The sequence below is a fragment of the Quercus suber genome, unplaced genomic scaffold, assembly GCF_002906115.3.
Source record: "Quercus suber isolate HL8 unplaced genomic scaffold, Cork oak 2.0 scaffold_813, whole genome shotgun sequence".
NCBI classification, from domain to species: domain Eukaryota; kingdom Viridiplantae; phylum Streptophyta; class Magnoliopsida; order Fagales; family Fagaceae; genus Quercus; species Quercus suber.
Window position 1 is genome coordinate 184,523 of NW_027070245.1, and position 17,170 is coordinate 201,692.

The 17,170-nt window shown below is 34.7% G+C and overlaps 1 protein-coding gene across 3 annotated transcripts; it reads right to left on the bottom strand.

The window, feature by feature from the left end:
* Positions 1-9,684: 9,684 nt before the first annotated feature.
* Positions 9,685-14,120, bottom strand: LOC111992275 (G-type lectin S-receptor-like serine/threonine-protein kinase At4g27290). 3 transcript variants are annotated; one of them, XM_065767493.1, is made up of 7 exons: positions 12,616-14,120; positions 12,365-12,478; positions 11,193-11,353; positions 10,882-11,092; positions 10,518-10,755; positions 10,293-10,443; positions 9,685-10,211 (listed from the first exon to the last, which is right to left on the bottom strand). In XM_065767493.1, exons 1-7 carry the CDS (start codon positions 13,910-13,912, stop codon positions 9,918-9,920), a joined length of 2,466 nt encoding a protein of 821 aa, XP_065623565.1. In that variant the 5' UTR covers positions 13,913-14,120; the 3' UTR covers positions 9,685-9,917. The 3 variants fall into 3 exon arrangements, with proteins under 3 accessions (XP_065623565.1, XP_023879915.1, XP_065623564.1); XM_024024147.2 differs by having other exon boundaries at positions 11,193-11,350; positions 12,365-12,490; positions 12,616-14,119; XM_065767492.1 differs by having other exon boundaries at positions 12,365-12,490; positions 12,616-14,119.
* Between the last annotated feature and the right edge of the window lie 3,050 nt (positions 14,121-17,170).

The following is a 17,170-nucleotide window of genomic DNA, read 5'->3' on the forward strand; positions in this document are numbered from 1 at the left end:
AATGCTTTGTGACTCATTGGCAAGTAAGAGCTCAAGTCGCGAAAAAGACTTAGAAAATTTTTCAAAATCTGGGTTTTAAACTTTGTGGTGACTCATTTTGGTGACTCATTCGCGAGTCCATCCAGAGGCATTCATGACTTACTGGCGAGTGAGAGTCCCAGTTGCAAAAAAGACTTAGAGAAATTTCTCAAAATTTGGGTTTAAGGGATTTTGGCAACTTAGTTTGGCGACTCACTCGTGAGTCAATTGAGTCACGAAAAATGTGTGTTTTGCAAAAAATAGTGTTAAAACTCAAATAGTTTTTCAAAACTTTTCAGTTTCCCTCGCATCACGTGCTTTTCTCTTTGTCTTCTCTGCCTATCCCTCTCTCAAAACTGCCATTTTCAATCCAAAAACCTCCATTTTCATCTTCAATCTCCACATAATCATTAGTTGTTTTCATGCCTTATATGCACACTTTTTTATATGATGCATTCACACACAATCTTTGACATGTTGTATCTCCACTGCCATGATTATATTATGCTTTGATGTTTAGCATCTTCACATGTCAAATTTTTTTTTTTGAATTGCTCTTTAAATTTCAGTTTTTAGGGTTTAATTCGTAGTGTATGTTTTTGGTACTAACTTGTAGCTAATCAAGTTTGTTGCCATTTTTTTTTTTTAATCTTGCTCTTTGCTATTTCATTATATTGCTTGAAGATGTCTCCTTTCAAAAAGTCAACAGTGAAAGGAAGCAGTAGCAAAGGGAAGGAACCAGTCATTGACCTCAGTAGTTTCTCCCCTAAGTCAAAGAAAACTCGATCTTTAGCTGGAGTTTTCGATGACACCCGATTCAGATCCTATATTGCATTTCAAGCATATTTTAGCTACTTCCAAAATGCCTCTATGGTAATTGAACAGGTTGTTGAGCAAGCTACTCTTCTTGATACAAACATTCCTAAATGGATCACTTCTAAGGATTGGAACGGCCTTCTATTGAATCTTGAAGATCCTTATGAAGAGCCTGTGAAAGAGTTTTATGCAAATGCTATCTTTGATGGGGAAGAGCTACGATGTTGGGTGAGAGGAAAGGACTTTACTATAACGCCTTCATATCTTGCTCTCATTTTGAACATCAATCGACCAGTGTTTACAAAACCATCGATGTATGATGAAATGGAACCGGATCTTGACATTCTTCAAGACGCTTTCGGAGAAAACTTGGATGTGTCTTCAAATGGGAAATCAATGGGTCTATCATCGTTATCTCCCGAGTTAAGGTTGCTCACAACAATAATGTTCCATAATCTTTATCCTCTCTCAAGCACCAGACATATGAATCTTCGTCAGGCTCTATTTCTTCATGACTTGATTACTAATGAAGAAATTGATATATGTTCTCATATCTTTCACATTTTGGTCAAAACTTCTGAGAGGACGGCCTCTAGGATCTGCCTTCCATTTTGTTGCGTCATCACAAAGATATTGAAGCTAAAAGGAGTACCCACTATGGAAGATGAGTATTCTCAATCAAAGCAAAGACCAATCAACATTACCACTCTCAATGCTATAATAGGCCATAGCCGAAAGAATGTCAAGCAAGAGAATAATGCTTCTCAAGGTGATACAAGCTCTAGCTCACACTCCTATGATGATAAGTTGGACAACATCATGGCTTCCGCGCAAGACATTAGCACAAAATTGTCTGGCCTCACATCTATCATGCACTCTTAACACACCCGATTTGAAACAAAGTTTACCTCTCTCCAAACTCAATTGGATCAAATCCAAAGGAAGCTAGAAGAAGATGATGACTAGCTATTCCATGACAAAAAGGGGGAGATTGGTGTTCATGATAGGGAGAGAGCTATGATAGGGGGAGAGAGTTAAATCAAAGGGAGAGCAAGAAATTCAAAAACAAGCTTTTCTAGTTTTTCTTTGTAGCTATTACTAGTCTATGTTCATATTTCATAGTTTAAGCTTATGTTGTGTACTTGATTATGTTTTTATGTACCTTTGCTGATGTAGCTTAGTACTCTTGTGCTCTTGTTGGATCTTGTATCTTTGATGCAATCTAAACCTAATGCTTCGTGCTTTAGTGTTCTTGCATCGGTTGAGTGTTGGACATGCAAATGATACTTATAATTGAGCTTATTTACTTGCATGTCTAGATGTTCATTCATCGTGTGAATGTTCATTGTAGTCACTATTTATAGTGATTGTTTTTGTATGGTCAAGACATGCTTCGTTATCATATTCATACTTGCTTGATCATATTGTGCTTGCTCCATATGCATTATAAGTTTTCTACTTACAATGAACTTAATGAGTGCATTTTGTGATATTGTTTTTAGGAAACTTGTTCGTATGGTTCAAGAGCTTCACAAATCTAGAATTAGGTGTGAGTGAGTTATGGCAACTATTCTCAATTTACATTTTTAAGTCTAGAGTTTGTTTTAGGGTTTTGTCACAGAATAACCAAAGGGGGAGATTGTAAATTTGAATTTATTCAACTATTTGTTAGCTTTATTTCGTGTCAAATTTTCTTATAATTCAGCATTTAGAAATCTTGTATATAGGTGGGAATAATGTAAGGGTTGTGTGTGAGAGAGTGAGGAATTGATCAAGAGTGTGCAACAAGATATGATTTGCGACTGACTCGCAGTGCTGACTCACCAAAGTATAGCACACGTATGAAGCATGCAAGAAGTTGAAGGGTTAGGACAGCTGGTTCACTACAGAACAAAAAGTATAGTATGACCTATCTATTATCTGACCACTGGAACTCTTGACTCATCCCAGTCGTGAGTGACTTGCCAGTGCACCCTGTTTTACTGAAAAGTAACTTTTCACATTCCTTCTCATACCCTACTACAAATACCCTTATACCTACGAAATGTAGAGAGCTTCCGGAGAGAATTTTGAGAGAGAAACCCGAGAGAAAAACAAGATTGATTCATCCACAATCTTATACATTTGATTCTCCAAATTCTTTTACACTCATCCTTTCCATTGTCATACCCATGAGAGGATCTTAAGCCAAATCCTTATCTCACCACATTTAGAGCAGTGAGAAGGTTCATGGTTTTTGGGAAGCAGTTCAAGAGCAGACAAGGTTAGGAATAACCCTGTTAAAGCAAGAAGCTTAAAGGGCTTAGGTGCATCAGGTAGATTAGGCTTGGAGGGTCTATTGCTATTCATGTATCCCAACTGATTTTTTACTGGATCATTTTATCGCTTGGAGGCAGCGGAGAGGTTTTTTACCGAGTTTTTCAGTTTCCTTTTTGATAACACGTGCCGGTGTTATCTTGTGTTTACTTCTCTCTATCCTTTACTCTTTGCTTTTAATTACTGCTGAGTTATGATTAAAATATGGTTTAAAGTAGTTTGCATATTTGGGTATTGCTTATATTTATCATTCCACACATCAATTTTTTGAATATAAGCTTGTATTGGATATTTTGTTTTTGGGGTCGAAACATTCACAAGTGTTTTACACACTAAGTGAGCTTTCAACAAGGACTGTAAGCAATCCAGTTCTTCACAATTCAAAAATCAAGATAGAGGGAAGAAAAATGCTAAGGATGGCGGTCAATATACTGTTCCCTCTGGACCAAAGTGCTTCGGATGTCATGGTTTTGGACATATGAAACAAGAATGTCCAACATATCTCAAGTCGATTAGGAAAAGCAAGGCTTTTGCTGCTACCTCGAGTGATATTGAGCCTGAGACTAAGTCAGATAACAGTGGTGACAAGGGAATCTTGAGTGCTTTCACTACCACAGTGGATCCTACTGAGAGGATCATAGAAGCAGTGGATGAAGAAGAGGACTTGGTGGAACCTAAGTTTGAGAAAATGGACAATTAAGATGATATCCATACAACCTATGCTAAGTTGTATAAGGTTTCCGAGAAGCATGAGAAATTTTATAGGCTAACCACTAAGAAGTTGAGTGATATGGAACTAGATCGAGAGAAGCTCTCTACCAAGGTTGATGAAGCAAATCAAACCATTGGAGCATTGCGATTTGGGAAAATTTCTTGGCTAAAAGGACCAAGAAGCTTTAAGTGGAGCTGTCTCAAGTCAGAGCTTAATTGGAGAGGACCTCAAGTGCAAAACTCGATGAAATGTTAAGCATTCAGAAAGCTGCTTTTGACAAGACCTGTTTGGGGTATGATTTCTCTTCTCCTAATATTGCCTCCTCTAGTACAACTGTGTTTGTCTCACCTGCTGATAATGTTAATTCTGAGAACAATGAATCTAAAACTAAAATAGCTAGTGAAAACTTAGATAAAGGAAAATCTATTCTAGGAACACCCTCTAAGGTTGAAAAGAAAGAGATTAGAAACCTTAGGACTAAGAAGGAAAACAACAAAAAGTCTCAACAGAAGAAGCCGCATTTTTGTCATCATTGTGGAGCAAATTGCTATAAGTGGTTAACCACTCAACATAGCAATAGTGTGTTATCATCTGGTGGTTAAGATCAGATTCCATCCTTTCTTGCTCCTTTTAAAGATCTTCTCAAGGCTCTCATGTTCCTTTTGAACTTGAACGGTTTCAATTCTTCCCCCTCACCTTCAGATCAAAGGTTCGCACAAAGGAAAGGTCCTTCCTCAAAACCTAAAGTATGGAAGGAAAAAAGCTCAAAGTGATTCTGTCACGTTTGTTTCTCTCTCCCTTTATATTCTTTTGCATTACTTGTTTTTGAGTCTGTCTAGTTTTATGCTTTGTGTGTTTCTTTATGTTTTTGTTTGGTTGTTTTTAGTCTTTGTTTTATTTTGCTTTTCATAAAAAAAAAAAAAATGAAAAATTGAAAAAAAAAAAAACAGTGTGTTTATGTATATTGGTACTTATGTACCTTGGATGGCCATTGAAACAAAGTTTTCTAAATTTTGTATCTCTTGTAACTTAGATGAGCATCTCAATGCACAACTAAGCAAGTGAACTTTGTGACTTGTGTTTGTGATGAGTACGATTGAGATTGTCTCTTATATCCCATATTCATATCACTCTTTTTAATGGGAAGGACTAGAAAATTCTAAGAGAAAGAAATAAATAACCATCTTACCACTAAAGCCTGCCAATCATGAATAACATCTGTGTGCTTAGGCACAATAAAATTGGGATGTTTCAACTTACATAAATGGGTATTTCTTTTCTCTCTCTTATATGCCCATGCAATGTTGTGCTCAAAAAGAAAAATATGCAAAGAAAATAAAAGCAAAAAGAATCAAAATGCTTTTAATATGATTGCAAGCGTGTTTCTAGGAGATGTGGGAGTTATAGAATGTATCTCGAAGGTGATAGTCCCCATCAAGCAGTTTTGATTGTGTGTGAGTGTAAGTGATTTTCTCTAGTCTTGAATCTTCATAATATGAGATACTTATGCACTTGCTATGTTTTCACACACAACACGCAAACTCTTTGCTACTTTTGATATATGTGTAAGTATAATATGATTTGGCCATCACAAGAAATACAATGTTAATATATACTTACTAAACTGTTTTAATTTGTTTTTGAAATATAAAATTGGTTAGACTTGTTTAGTGTGTGTGTGTGTGTGTGTTTTGGATCTATGAATGCTTTGCACATATGTTGAAAGATTTTTTGAGAGCTTAATATACTGATTGGATCTTTGGTTGAGTAGCTTGCTTGCTGCATTCAATCCTTATGTCTTTTCTCCATTGAAAACTCCTTTTCTTCAAGCTCGATAGCTTCTCGACAGATTCCTTAATCGAGCAATTTTCCTGTGCTCTCTGCCTTCTTGATAGCATCTTGATAGATTCTTAATCCATCGACATTTCTGGCTTTCTTCTCGATAGAATCTTGGCAGCTTCTTCGATCCATCGAGCCAAAATTGTGTGCCTTCTGTCTGCTCGATAGCTTCTCGACAGATCTTTGATCCATCGAGATCAATCTTTTGCTGTCGGGAAATACTTGACAGCACCTTTACAGATCCACTTCTGTCGAGATTTAGTGCTTGATAGATTCTCAATAGACTTCACTTTTCTTATATCTTTCTCGACAGATCTCCTTCTCTCTCTAGTCCTAAACACTCTTCTCTCACTCAAATCACTCTACCCACTCATTTTTCAGCCTAATCCAAGCTAGATCCACTTGGTAAGTGTTCTAAACCCTCTCATTTACATGCATTCATGCATTTTAGACCTAGGTTTTGGGTTTTTGAAAATTGATAGGCCAAGAATGTATTGACCCCTTGTGATGAATTAACCAATTAATTAGCCAAGTTAATTAATTAATTAATCTGATTAACATGCAATACGTGTGGTAGTACAAACAAATCATCAATTAAGTTAATATGTAGTAGAAAATAAAGTTGACACGGTGATTTGTTTACAAATTGGAAAATTCTACAAGGTGAAAACTCCATTGGGTCATTTTAAGGTCATCACTCTCGAGAATTTACTATTATCACAACAAGCGGTTACAAGTAAAAGAATCCTAACACTTTATACCAACCTATAGTTGAAACTTTATCCCAATAACCAATTGGACTTGTTCTGTAGTGACAATCTCTCATTTTCAATGCACGGCTCCCAGTACGGAACTAACTAATTCGATGCGCGGATCCTTATACGTGACTTACACACCAACTTGAGAAGGATGTTGGCTACAAAGTTCTTCAGTTCATCAACACCATGAAAATTACGAAACTCCTAGGTTACAAAATCCTACGGTGTACAAATGTAGCAGCTTCTTCAAGAGAAAGATGAACTAGGGCAGATGTCTTCGATTCACAATATGCTTGTGAAAAACTTTTGCACTAAGGTGCATCAGCTGTGACGGCTCTTAAAACAATACTTATATATGTTTAGGGTTGTGAGAAAATAAAGCCCAAACATCTATACACGGATTGGAGTGAAATCAGATTTGAAAAACTAATTTTCTTAAATCTCGATAGATACCTTATCTATCGAGCAGCTGTTGAGTATCGGACTTATACAGCCTTTCAAACCTTAATAGACTCTAGCTATTGAGCTAGCTGTTGAGTTTTAAAATCCAGCACTTCTTCACTTGATTCTTGGATAGACTTGCATGGCTTTAACACTTGAACTTACAACATTGTTTCTTGAAGCATTAAACACATCATAGATCTACCCAATTACAAGTAAAGTGCGTTTTGTCAAAAGATTAGCTAATTCTATATTGACATATGTTCCTAACATGATTCACATATGTCCTAACACTACGTATCATTACATCTTTTTCAAAAACCAAAAAATAGATTTGTATCTTCCTTAGATGCAGATCTGAATTTTTCGAACACAAAAACTGATTTGTATCTTCCTTAGATGCAAATTTGAAATTTTCAAAATCAAAAACTAATTTGTATCTTCCTTAGATGCAACTCTGAATCTTTCTAACACAAAAACTAATTTGTATCTTCCTTAGATGCAAATCTAAAATTTTTTAACAGAAAAACTGATTTGTATCTTTCTTAGATGTAGATCTAATTTTTTTTTTTTTTTTTTTATAAACATAGCAAAATTTGAAATAAAAAAAAGAAAGTCATGAGTAGTAATGTTTTGTTTGATGCAAGTAGCATAGGTTTATTTCATGAATGTAGTTCTCTTCTTTAAAAAAAAAATTCTTTATTTTATTTCACATAAAAAAAAAAAAAACAAATCTGATTTTTTAAAGCTTTCTACAAATAGAGATCTTTTTGAGCGGTTTTAGACCCCTTAAAACACAACCAGATTAAGTAGCCTAGTTAATTAGCCAAGTTGTTACTTAGTCAAATTATGTAATTCTAGGTTAAAACAATCAAACAATCATATAAAAAATATAAAGCATCGGAAAAGTAAATAACACAAGATATGATCACCTAGGAAACCACACGGTAAAAACCTGGGGAGGATTTGACCTAGCTATCCTCAAGGTAAACCTGAATCCACTATGCAAAAGAATCGAAGTTCATACAGAAGGACTACAAGCTCCCTGCTTGACTTTCTAATACTACCCACCAGTAGAACTTACTGACACGACCATGTGCAAGCTCCGAATCTACGGACTCCTTCTTTCTTGGATTCTCCAATCAGCTACAAGCAGCCATGCTTAATATTCTTTAAACTTCAATGGTAGCAATCGAGTTGATCATCAAGATGTTGAAGTAATCTCTACCTTGAAAACTCTAAGCTTTGTGTAAAGGCAAACTCCTCTAGATCTCATAAGAGATTTACACAAAACAGAAAAGTATGAGCAACAACTCAACTGGAGCAACTCTAAAAACGTGGCTAGGGTTTTTCTTTATATACCTAAGGTAAAAACAGAAAACCCAAAACGTTTTATGAGCTAGGGTTAAGCTGGAATATTTTGCAGAAAAACATTTTGCCCGAGATTCGATCGATTGAGTCTTTCCTTCAATTGATCGAGCTAGGCCGAAATGTACCAATGCATCTTGCAGCCACTCGATTCCAACTTTACATGAAAGACGAACTTTGAGCAAGTCTAAATAAGACTAACTAACCTGTTTTGATCATGGTTTGCCAACAATACAAATTAGAGTTCTAAATACATAAATTCCTAAATCTTTAGAACCTAACACTTTTCATCTACAAAACAGATTTGATTTTTTTTACATACAAACCAAAAACCAATTTTTTTTACTTTGTTTCAAAATAGATTTGATTTTTTTACATACAAATCAAAAACCAATTTTTTTATTCACAAAAACAGATCTAGAATTTTTTTTGAAAAAGAAAAGGATGCATTCATAAATAAATTTATGTGGCTTAGTTTAGTTAAGTGTTCCATGTATACATATCATTCACATCATGCATAAAGGGGTACATTGGTCATGAGAGTTTAAAAAACCAGACTATGTATGGGTAGAATGGGTGTCTAACACCTTCCCATTCCGTAACCTAACCTCCAAATTTAGTGTCTTTGGATAGGTGGACCTAGGTTTTATCTTTGCTTTTTAATTTGGGTGGATTGTAACTAGGGCAAAAGCCTATGTATCTTTGGTGGTTTGTAACTAGGACCCAAAGTCATGTAATACTTAATTTATCAAGTTTGTATTTTTTTATTCAATCAATGAGAATGGAACAATTTAGTCATGTAAAGTTGTATTTAATTTTTTTCTTATTTTTTAGTATAAAAAGTAAGTGACGACTCCACACCACTTACCGAAAAAGAGAGGTGTCTTGAAAAAGTACTCAAAATCTCTTTTTTTTTTAGGGCACCTTTGCGGTCTCGCACAATGACATCACCATTCACACACATTCACTAGAAGCTACTTTTTTTAATCCAAATGTAATGATTAAAAAATAAAATTAGGGTTTCTCATATGTACACACATTAATTTCAAGCAAAGTAATTGATTGATAATATTTTGGATGATATGACATAAATGTTGGCCGCTATAGTCTAGAAGACCGATTTACTGGGCAAGGTGGGTGCCTAACACCTTTCCATCTTATAATATAACCTCTAAGCTTAGATCAAGAGTTAGTAGATCAAATGCTTGTCCATGTAATTTTCAATCTTTACATTGTAACTAAGAAACAAAGCCATGTATTTGATCTTAAATTGTATCTAGGACCATAGCCATGTAATTTCCTATGATCAACGTACATTCATTCTCATATCAATAAAATGATGAATTTTTCAATTATGGTTTTCTTATTTATTCCAATAATTAAATAAGTAGTGGCTCCATTGTAAAATCCTTAATCTAAAGAGAAAAATGTAATCAGTAGAATCTCCATTTTGAGAGGCAATAATATGACTTCACCCATTCACATCAATTTGGCCCAAAGCAATCAATTCAAAACGGGCTGGGGACACAGTCTCTCATAGTAAGACTTATGTCCCATAATGGAGAATACAAATGTGTATGATACAAAATATAAAGATGTAAATATCACTCATAAGATATATTATAAAATGCAATTGATATGATATTTGACTATCGAGCCTCTAACATGGTAACAGTAATTTCATTGGTTGAGGATGATTGGTTCTTGCTTGATGAAGTTGATTTTTTTCCTACAAAGAAACCCAACTCTTTGGGTTCAGGTAATGAACTCTCACCATGTAACATCATAACCACACATGGCATATTTGGTCGATCGTTGTGATGTTGTTGCAAGCATAAGAAACTAATATGAAGGCAACGTAGAATCTCCAATTGGATTACAGAGCCCTTTAAGCAAGTATCAATCAGTTCTAAAGGTCTGCCTTCTTTCCATAATTTCCATGCCTAAGACATTTTAAAATTCTTTATCATTATTTGTATCATTATATGTAATAAGACAGAGAATGAAATCTTTTGAGAACTCACATGTCCAACAAGGTTTTGAGTATTGTCTAGATGGAAAGAGCCTCGATTTTTCTTTCCACTTATTATCTCCAACAACAATATTCCAAAGCTAAAGACATCAGATTTTACTGAAAATAGGCCATCAATGGCATATTCGGGTGCCATATAACCACTGCAAACACATCATTAAGCATGAAAATCTTTGATTAAAAAATATCAACAATAAAACATGTTAAGAATACGTACTAAGTTCCGACGACTCTATTTGTGTTTCCTTCAATCTGATCTCCACCAAAGATTCTAGCCATACCGAAGTCAGAAATTTTTGGATTCATCTTACTATCAAGTAAAATATTACTTGCTTTGAGATCTCTATGTATAATCCTCAATCTAGAATCTTCATGAAGATATAGAAGCCCTCGCGCAATCCCACAGATAATGTTGAAGCGCATAGACCAACCTAAAACTTTAGCTTTTGTTTGATCTGAAAAGTTTCTCACTTATGTTAATACTAAGTTTAACTTGAATATGAAACAAGAAATTGGCATTTCTTTAAATAACAATAAAAAATTTTATGAAGTTTGGTAAAAAAAATTCATGAAGTACAAACCAAAAATGAAGGAGTCCAAGCTTCCATTGGGCATGTATTCATAGATTAGCATTTTCTCGTCCCCTTCAATGCAATATCCCAAAAGCCTAACAAGATTTCGATGTTGCAATTTGGCAATTAGTATAACTTCATTTTTAAACTCACTAAATCCTTGTCCAGATTTCTGTGAAAGCCTTTTCACAGCAATTTCTTTTCCATCTATTAATGTACCCTGAAAATTCACATTTTCAAATTGATTTTATTGAAGTTGAATATGGTGAGAATTGCTTTTTATTTTTTGTGATCTTTAAAAAAGCTTGTTGCAAGGTTACCTTATATACAAGTCCAAAGCCACCTTCACCAAGCTTGTTACAGCTTGAAAAGTTGTTAGTGGCAATGACTATGGTAGCTAGGGTGAAGAATGGGACCTCCATGTCTTCACTTTGGCCTTCAATGTTTTGGTCTATTATCACATTATTCTCCATTTTCTCTGCTAAGATCAAGATGAGCTTCACATTATACATCAGAAATAAGAGTATCGCACTTGTTAAGTTCCGTCTAGATCAACTAGTTAATTATACAACATAATTATTATTTGATTTCAAATCAAATAAATTAATTAGGTGATCCAAAATATCAATATCAATAACCAAAAAAGAATAAGTGATCAAGTCATAAAGCAAAACAATAAATGCATAAGACACAATATGATCCTGAAGTGGAAAACCTATGGATAACTCTTTAAAGGAAAAGGGGCTATATGAGTAACCTACTCCCACTAAGGCAATCAACTAGAAAAGAATGTGTTTTATAGTCTTGAAAAAAACCATTCTACCGAGACTCTACATTCCAAATCGATAATTCACTGCTGCTACTCACAATAGCTTTAAAACTTTTGAGTTTCTTCCTATACGGTTTCGCTCATGAATGGCAGGTCTGTGTAAATTAACTTAGAACCTTTGGTGCACTCCAATTAAGGTGCCTCCTTGAATATTTGATCTACAGTCAACTAACTAGAAGAAATGCTGTGTGGTTTTGAACTTTGGATCACAAGATTTTATAAAACTACTAGGATTCTCTCAAGAAAGCTCATGGATGAAAGGCATGGTTTTTTCACTATAAGTATTGTGCTAGTTTCTGCCTTTCCAACTTTACTGGAAATCTTGCATAAAATAGTATAAATTGGTGTTTACATATACGGTTATAATCCTAATCAAAACAAGATTTAGATTATTTTTTGTGATTCTCGTTCAATGGGCCATTTCAGCCCATCTTTTTTTTTTTGGGAGCAAATTTCAGCCCATCTATATTTACTAGCTTGAGTCAGCCTCTTGGTCCCCCTACTTTAGGCCACAACATATTTTAGCCTTACTACTATATTTCTTAAGATCAAATGGCTAAACTTCGTAGCTTTACATCTTATTAACTGCTTTGTACGTTTCTAGAAGTTCAATTAAAAAATCTTGAAATATCTTTTCCAAAGTGGGTCGGAGAGAAATATTACCTCTGAAGTTTGTCCTTTTGCTTATGCAGTAGGTAATCAAGAGCACCCCAAAAACGACCGCAATTGCAACCACAACTATCATTATCACCTTCATCTTTTGCTTGTCTTTCTCCTCTTTATGATTGACTTGGCAGAAGAAAAGCAAAAATATTTTAGTAATGCAATAAAATAGATGGAAACAACAAAGATTAAAGCTTCAATGGCATGTAAATATATAAATTAAAGAGCAATAGAGACCATAGGCCTATTACCTTGCTCTGAAGCAGGCATTCGAATATATACATCCTGCCTATAAGCATCCTGCCCATTAACTGCAACCTGTCTAATATCAATTAGATCCCCAAACCACATGGCGCAGCCACTTCCTCCATTTGTAATATTTGAGTTTGCATAAGCCGTACAGGAACAGTTGTTCAAACATTTGACTCTGCATTCGTTAAGATTCATACTTCCGTTCACCCGGGAATACGTGGTATCTGGCATTTTGAGCCCAACAAATTGAGCAAACCCAATTTTATCTTTGTCCTCGCAGCTCAATTGGGTAATACGTACACATCCCTTAGACCACTCATCTGGGTTCCATGTATCTGGTGACTTATGGTTGAATCCTTCTACACATTGACAGATTGGTGACTCACCAATGATACAATTTCCATAAGGACCACATAAATTATAACCGTCACAATTGTCTTTTGGCATAGATAAGTACAGTCTCCATTTTTTTTCTTCCGAGACCCATATGTAGCGCTCATATAAGGACGAAGTTTGGTTCAAAAGTGCTCTTGAGAGTACAGAATTTTTAATCATATTGTATATGAAGTACACCTCATCGCTGTCGATGACAAAATCGTAGGTGTAAACTGGATTGTCCTTTAAGTCTGGTGCACCACTGAGACTAAGGCCATTCCATGGTCCTGTCCGGAATAACTTCTCGGTGCCTTTGTTCATGACTATCTCAGGGTAATTATGAAGTTCAATCCCCCAACTCAGTTCTCCTGGAGATGGATCATCTGGACTTTTCCAAGCAGTTAGGCGCCGTTGCAGACCAGTCCTTAAGTCCCATCCAAGCTTCATCCCCGGTAGCCAAGTATCAGAAGGATGGTCAAAGCTTTGCCACAAATAATTTTCTGGGTCTTCTTCGTTCTCTTCTCTTAATACTAGATTTCCGGAATCTAAAAGCTGGACTATTGGATTCCAGGCCTGTTTTGTTGAATTTGCCGACCAAGCCACTGTTCTATTCTGGCTGAGAAGAACAAGACTGCCTGAACTGTTTACCATCAACATGCCAGACGAGTCGTTTATTGGATTGAGCCGATTTGCTACCCAAACAACCGTTCTAACTGGGATATTGTTATACCATATTCCCAAGTAACGGTTACGGGACTTACCAGGACTAAAGAACCCCAGTGCGTAGCTTTCATGTTTAGAGACCAAGGTTATGCCCTCACTGAGGGATTCGGATTTTGAAATGCTGTCAGCAGCATCCGACAGTACAAAGAAGAAAGGAAGCAAACTGGAACTCAACAACACAAAAGCAAAGATGTCCATTGCTTTCCGTTCTTAATTAGAGAATCTTAGCCAACATTTTAAAGTTAGGCCTATTATAATGAGCAATGGCTACACCATGGAAGGTCATGCGTTGAACAAAAATTTCCGCGTGTCGTTACTCTTTTCTGCGATGTCGCATTAATTTCCAAATTGTTGACATGGGTGGCTTGAATTGCCACTGAAGTCCAAGCCCATTGCTTGTAAGTCGGTCAAGGTGACCGAATACAGCTAGGAATGTATCTCCTAGTGTTGCCGACCTATGACATATACATATATATATATATATATATAGAAGTATATATATTAGGTTTGAGATGAAGGGCAGCCGTGTGAGAGAGACAATTCCTAAAAACCTAACAGCAGCAGCATAAGAAGAAAGAATACTATTTTCTTGTCTTGTGGGTGAGAGAGAGTTATGGTGTATTGAGATTTGGGTTTCTCAAGAGTGTTCTTGTGCACTATTGTATCTTCCTATTTTTATTGTGAAATTTCTCCGTTGTCCTTGTAAAGCTAGGCAGTTTGCCGAACCATGTAAATTCTTGTGTTCTTTGTGTGTGCTTGTTATTTAATTTTTGATTATTTACTATTATTGATTTGAGTCCTGGGGTGCTATTTGCACAACACACATTTGTCGTTGCTCTCTTCTGCGATGTCGCATTCTATGTAGTTCATCCTCACGCCCACTATTTTTGACAAGATTGTGAAAGATTGACAACAGTGTCGGCTCTATTGGTAAGTAATTGATGCGGTTGTCTAAGGCTCTAAGTAGAAAAAATGTCCCAAATTTTACTTCAATTAAGATAAAATATTAGCCATTGCGTAAAATATATATATTTTTTATCAAGTAGAAATGTTACGCTCACAACATTTTTCACAATATTTTTACAACAAATCTTAAGTAGTAGGTTATTAAAGACTCTTACTTATTGATAACAAAATAAATAATTTCAGTAGTGACTTATTGATAACAAAATAAATAATTTCAGTAGTGAGTTCAAATTAGAACCAGTAACAAATTATTAGAGGCTGTTACTTATTGATAACAAAATAAATAATTTCAATAGTGAGTTCATATTAGAATCAGTAACAACTTAACAATTAGGATTTGCTGTAAAAAATATTGTGAATATAGCACATCTAAAAAAAGAGAGCAATATACACACAAAATTCACAATGTTTTCTACAATAATTGAGTTGACATACTTTTATTAGTTTTTACCTAGGTCTACCACATATTACTGTTTTACTTACCACTATCAATCTACCATATCAACAGATGTGAAAGTTTTATCAAATTTTTTTTTGTCTAAAGACTTTCTTAAAAAAAAAAAAAAAATCTACATTGTTCATGCTTATTAGTAATAATTTTGCATCTAAAACAAGATAGTAGATTTTAAGTAATATATATATTTTTTTAAAATTATGTTTAAATACATAAAAGGCCGAATTTTAGTTTTCGTGTTAGGCTCCCAAATGCATCAAGCTACCCTTGGTTGACAGGAGTGGAAAGGTGAGCACCAAGATTTGAAATTATGGAATATTAAGGAATATTGGTAGATCCATTATTACCCTTTTTTTTTAAGAAACAAACACAAGAAGAGAGAGTTTTACACACAACAAACACAAAGGTATACTATGTATCCATTTGGATACACGTTTGGCCCGTCTGTGTCTGCGTTTCAACCTTTTTTTTTTCTTTTTTAAGCATGTTTTTCAGTGGCTCTATGTCACACCAGTGGGTCCTGTGCACTATTCATAGGACCCACAAACCTTTTTTTTCAGCAATTTTTTCATTAAAAATGGGTCTTACGGTATTATTCACATATTTAAAAATTATTTTGCTATAATGTTTTTAGTTTTCAGTTTTTAGCGGTATCCAAACGGACCCTATAACTCCACTTAAAAGTTATGGTAACTTTTAAAAAAGGGTGGAGAATATTATACTACATACAACACACTTTCTTAAGCAATGTGGGACAATTTCCTTTTTTTTTTTTTTTTTTTTTTTAAGAAACAAACACACATACAAAAGGAAAAAGGAAAATGAATTCTAACATAAAAGTACACCACAATATACTATATGCATGACATTTTCATAGTAATAACTTAGTATCTAAGATTTAGTATAAAATTATGTGAAAATATTGTAAACATAACATTGTTTATAAATAAATGAGGCCACGTCATAAATAAATAAATAGGGCCACATTTAATTGGGAGCCGGATTTTAGTCTAATATTTGTTTTTGCTTTCGCATTTGATGGGACCAGGGCTAGTAGGAACCTTGACTAGGAGTGAAGTTTGGTCCATTCAATATGATGCAATATAGGGTTTGTTTGAGATCCTCTTATTTTGCTGAAACTGACAATTTTTGCTGAAAATACTGTAGATAAAGGTAAAAGTTAATTGAAATAGTATAGTGGAACTCATAAATAGTACCAAAAAGTGCAGTAAGACCTATGAATAGTAGTAAAAATAAGCTGAATAGTAAAATAAGTTGGCAAAAATAATTTTTGCCAAATGGACACTTATTGTCAGATTCTCTACAATATACTAAGTGAGACAAAGCAAAGATGTCCATTAATGCTTCTTGTTCTTAGAGCTCTTTAGCCAACATTTTAAAGTTAGGTATGTGAGCATTCATGTTTGGTTTTTAAAAAAAATCTCATTTTACCATATCAAGGGTCTGTTTGGAATCTGTTTATTTTGCTGAAACTAATTCTTTTTTTTGGCTAAAAGTACTATAAATAAAAGTAAAAGTAAAAGTTATTTAAATAATACAGTGAGACAGTATCAAAAAGTGCAGTAGGCCCCATGACTAATAGCAAAAATAAGTTGGCAAAAATAATTTTTGCCAAACACACACCAAGAGTTATTTTATCATTTATATCATACTATTTTACAATACACTTAACATCTCAAACTTTTTTTTTTTTCCAGTTTATTTAAATATTTTTTTACTATTTCTCTCTCTCTCTTCCTTTTCCTCTCTTTCTCCCTCTACTTCTAGGCACCGACCAAAAAAAAAAAAAAAACCATAGAAATCCAGAAACAACCACACCAAAAACTGCTACATTGACCACAAACCAAAAGAACCAAGAAAAAAAAAAAAAACACACAACAACCACAATAGCCCACATCAGCCACCACAATCACAATAGCCGCCACCATGCCACCTAACAACACACTGCCACCCCCACATATCCTAGCACCACCCACCGGACCATCAAACCAAAACCACATTATAAAAAACCCATC

What these genes read in the sequence shown, in the direction of transcription:
- LOC111992275 (XM_065767492.1), bottom strand. Translation starts at nt 13,912, where the DNA reads ATGGACATCTTTGCTTTTGTGTTGTTGAGTTCCAGTTTGCTTCCTTTC. An exon ending in AATGCCTGCTTCAGAGCAAG is followed by an intron (nt 12,491 to 12,615) that starts GTAATAGGCCTA and finishes TCTTCTGCCAAG; the next exon opens with TCAATCATAAAGAGGAGAAA. An exon ending in CAAAAGGACAAACTTCAGAG is followed by an intron (nt 11,354 to 12,364) that starts GTAATATTTCTC and finishes TCTTGATCTTAG; the next exon opens with CAGAGAAAATGGAGAATAAT.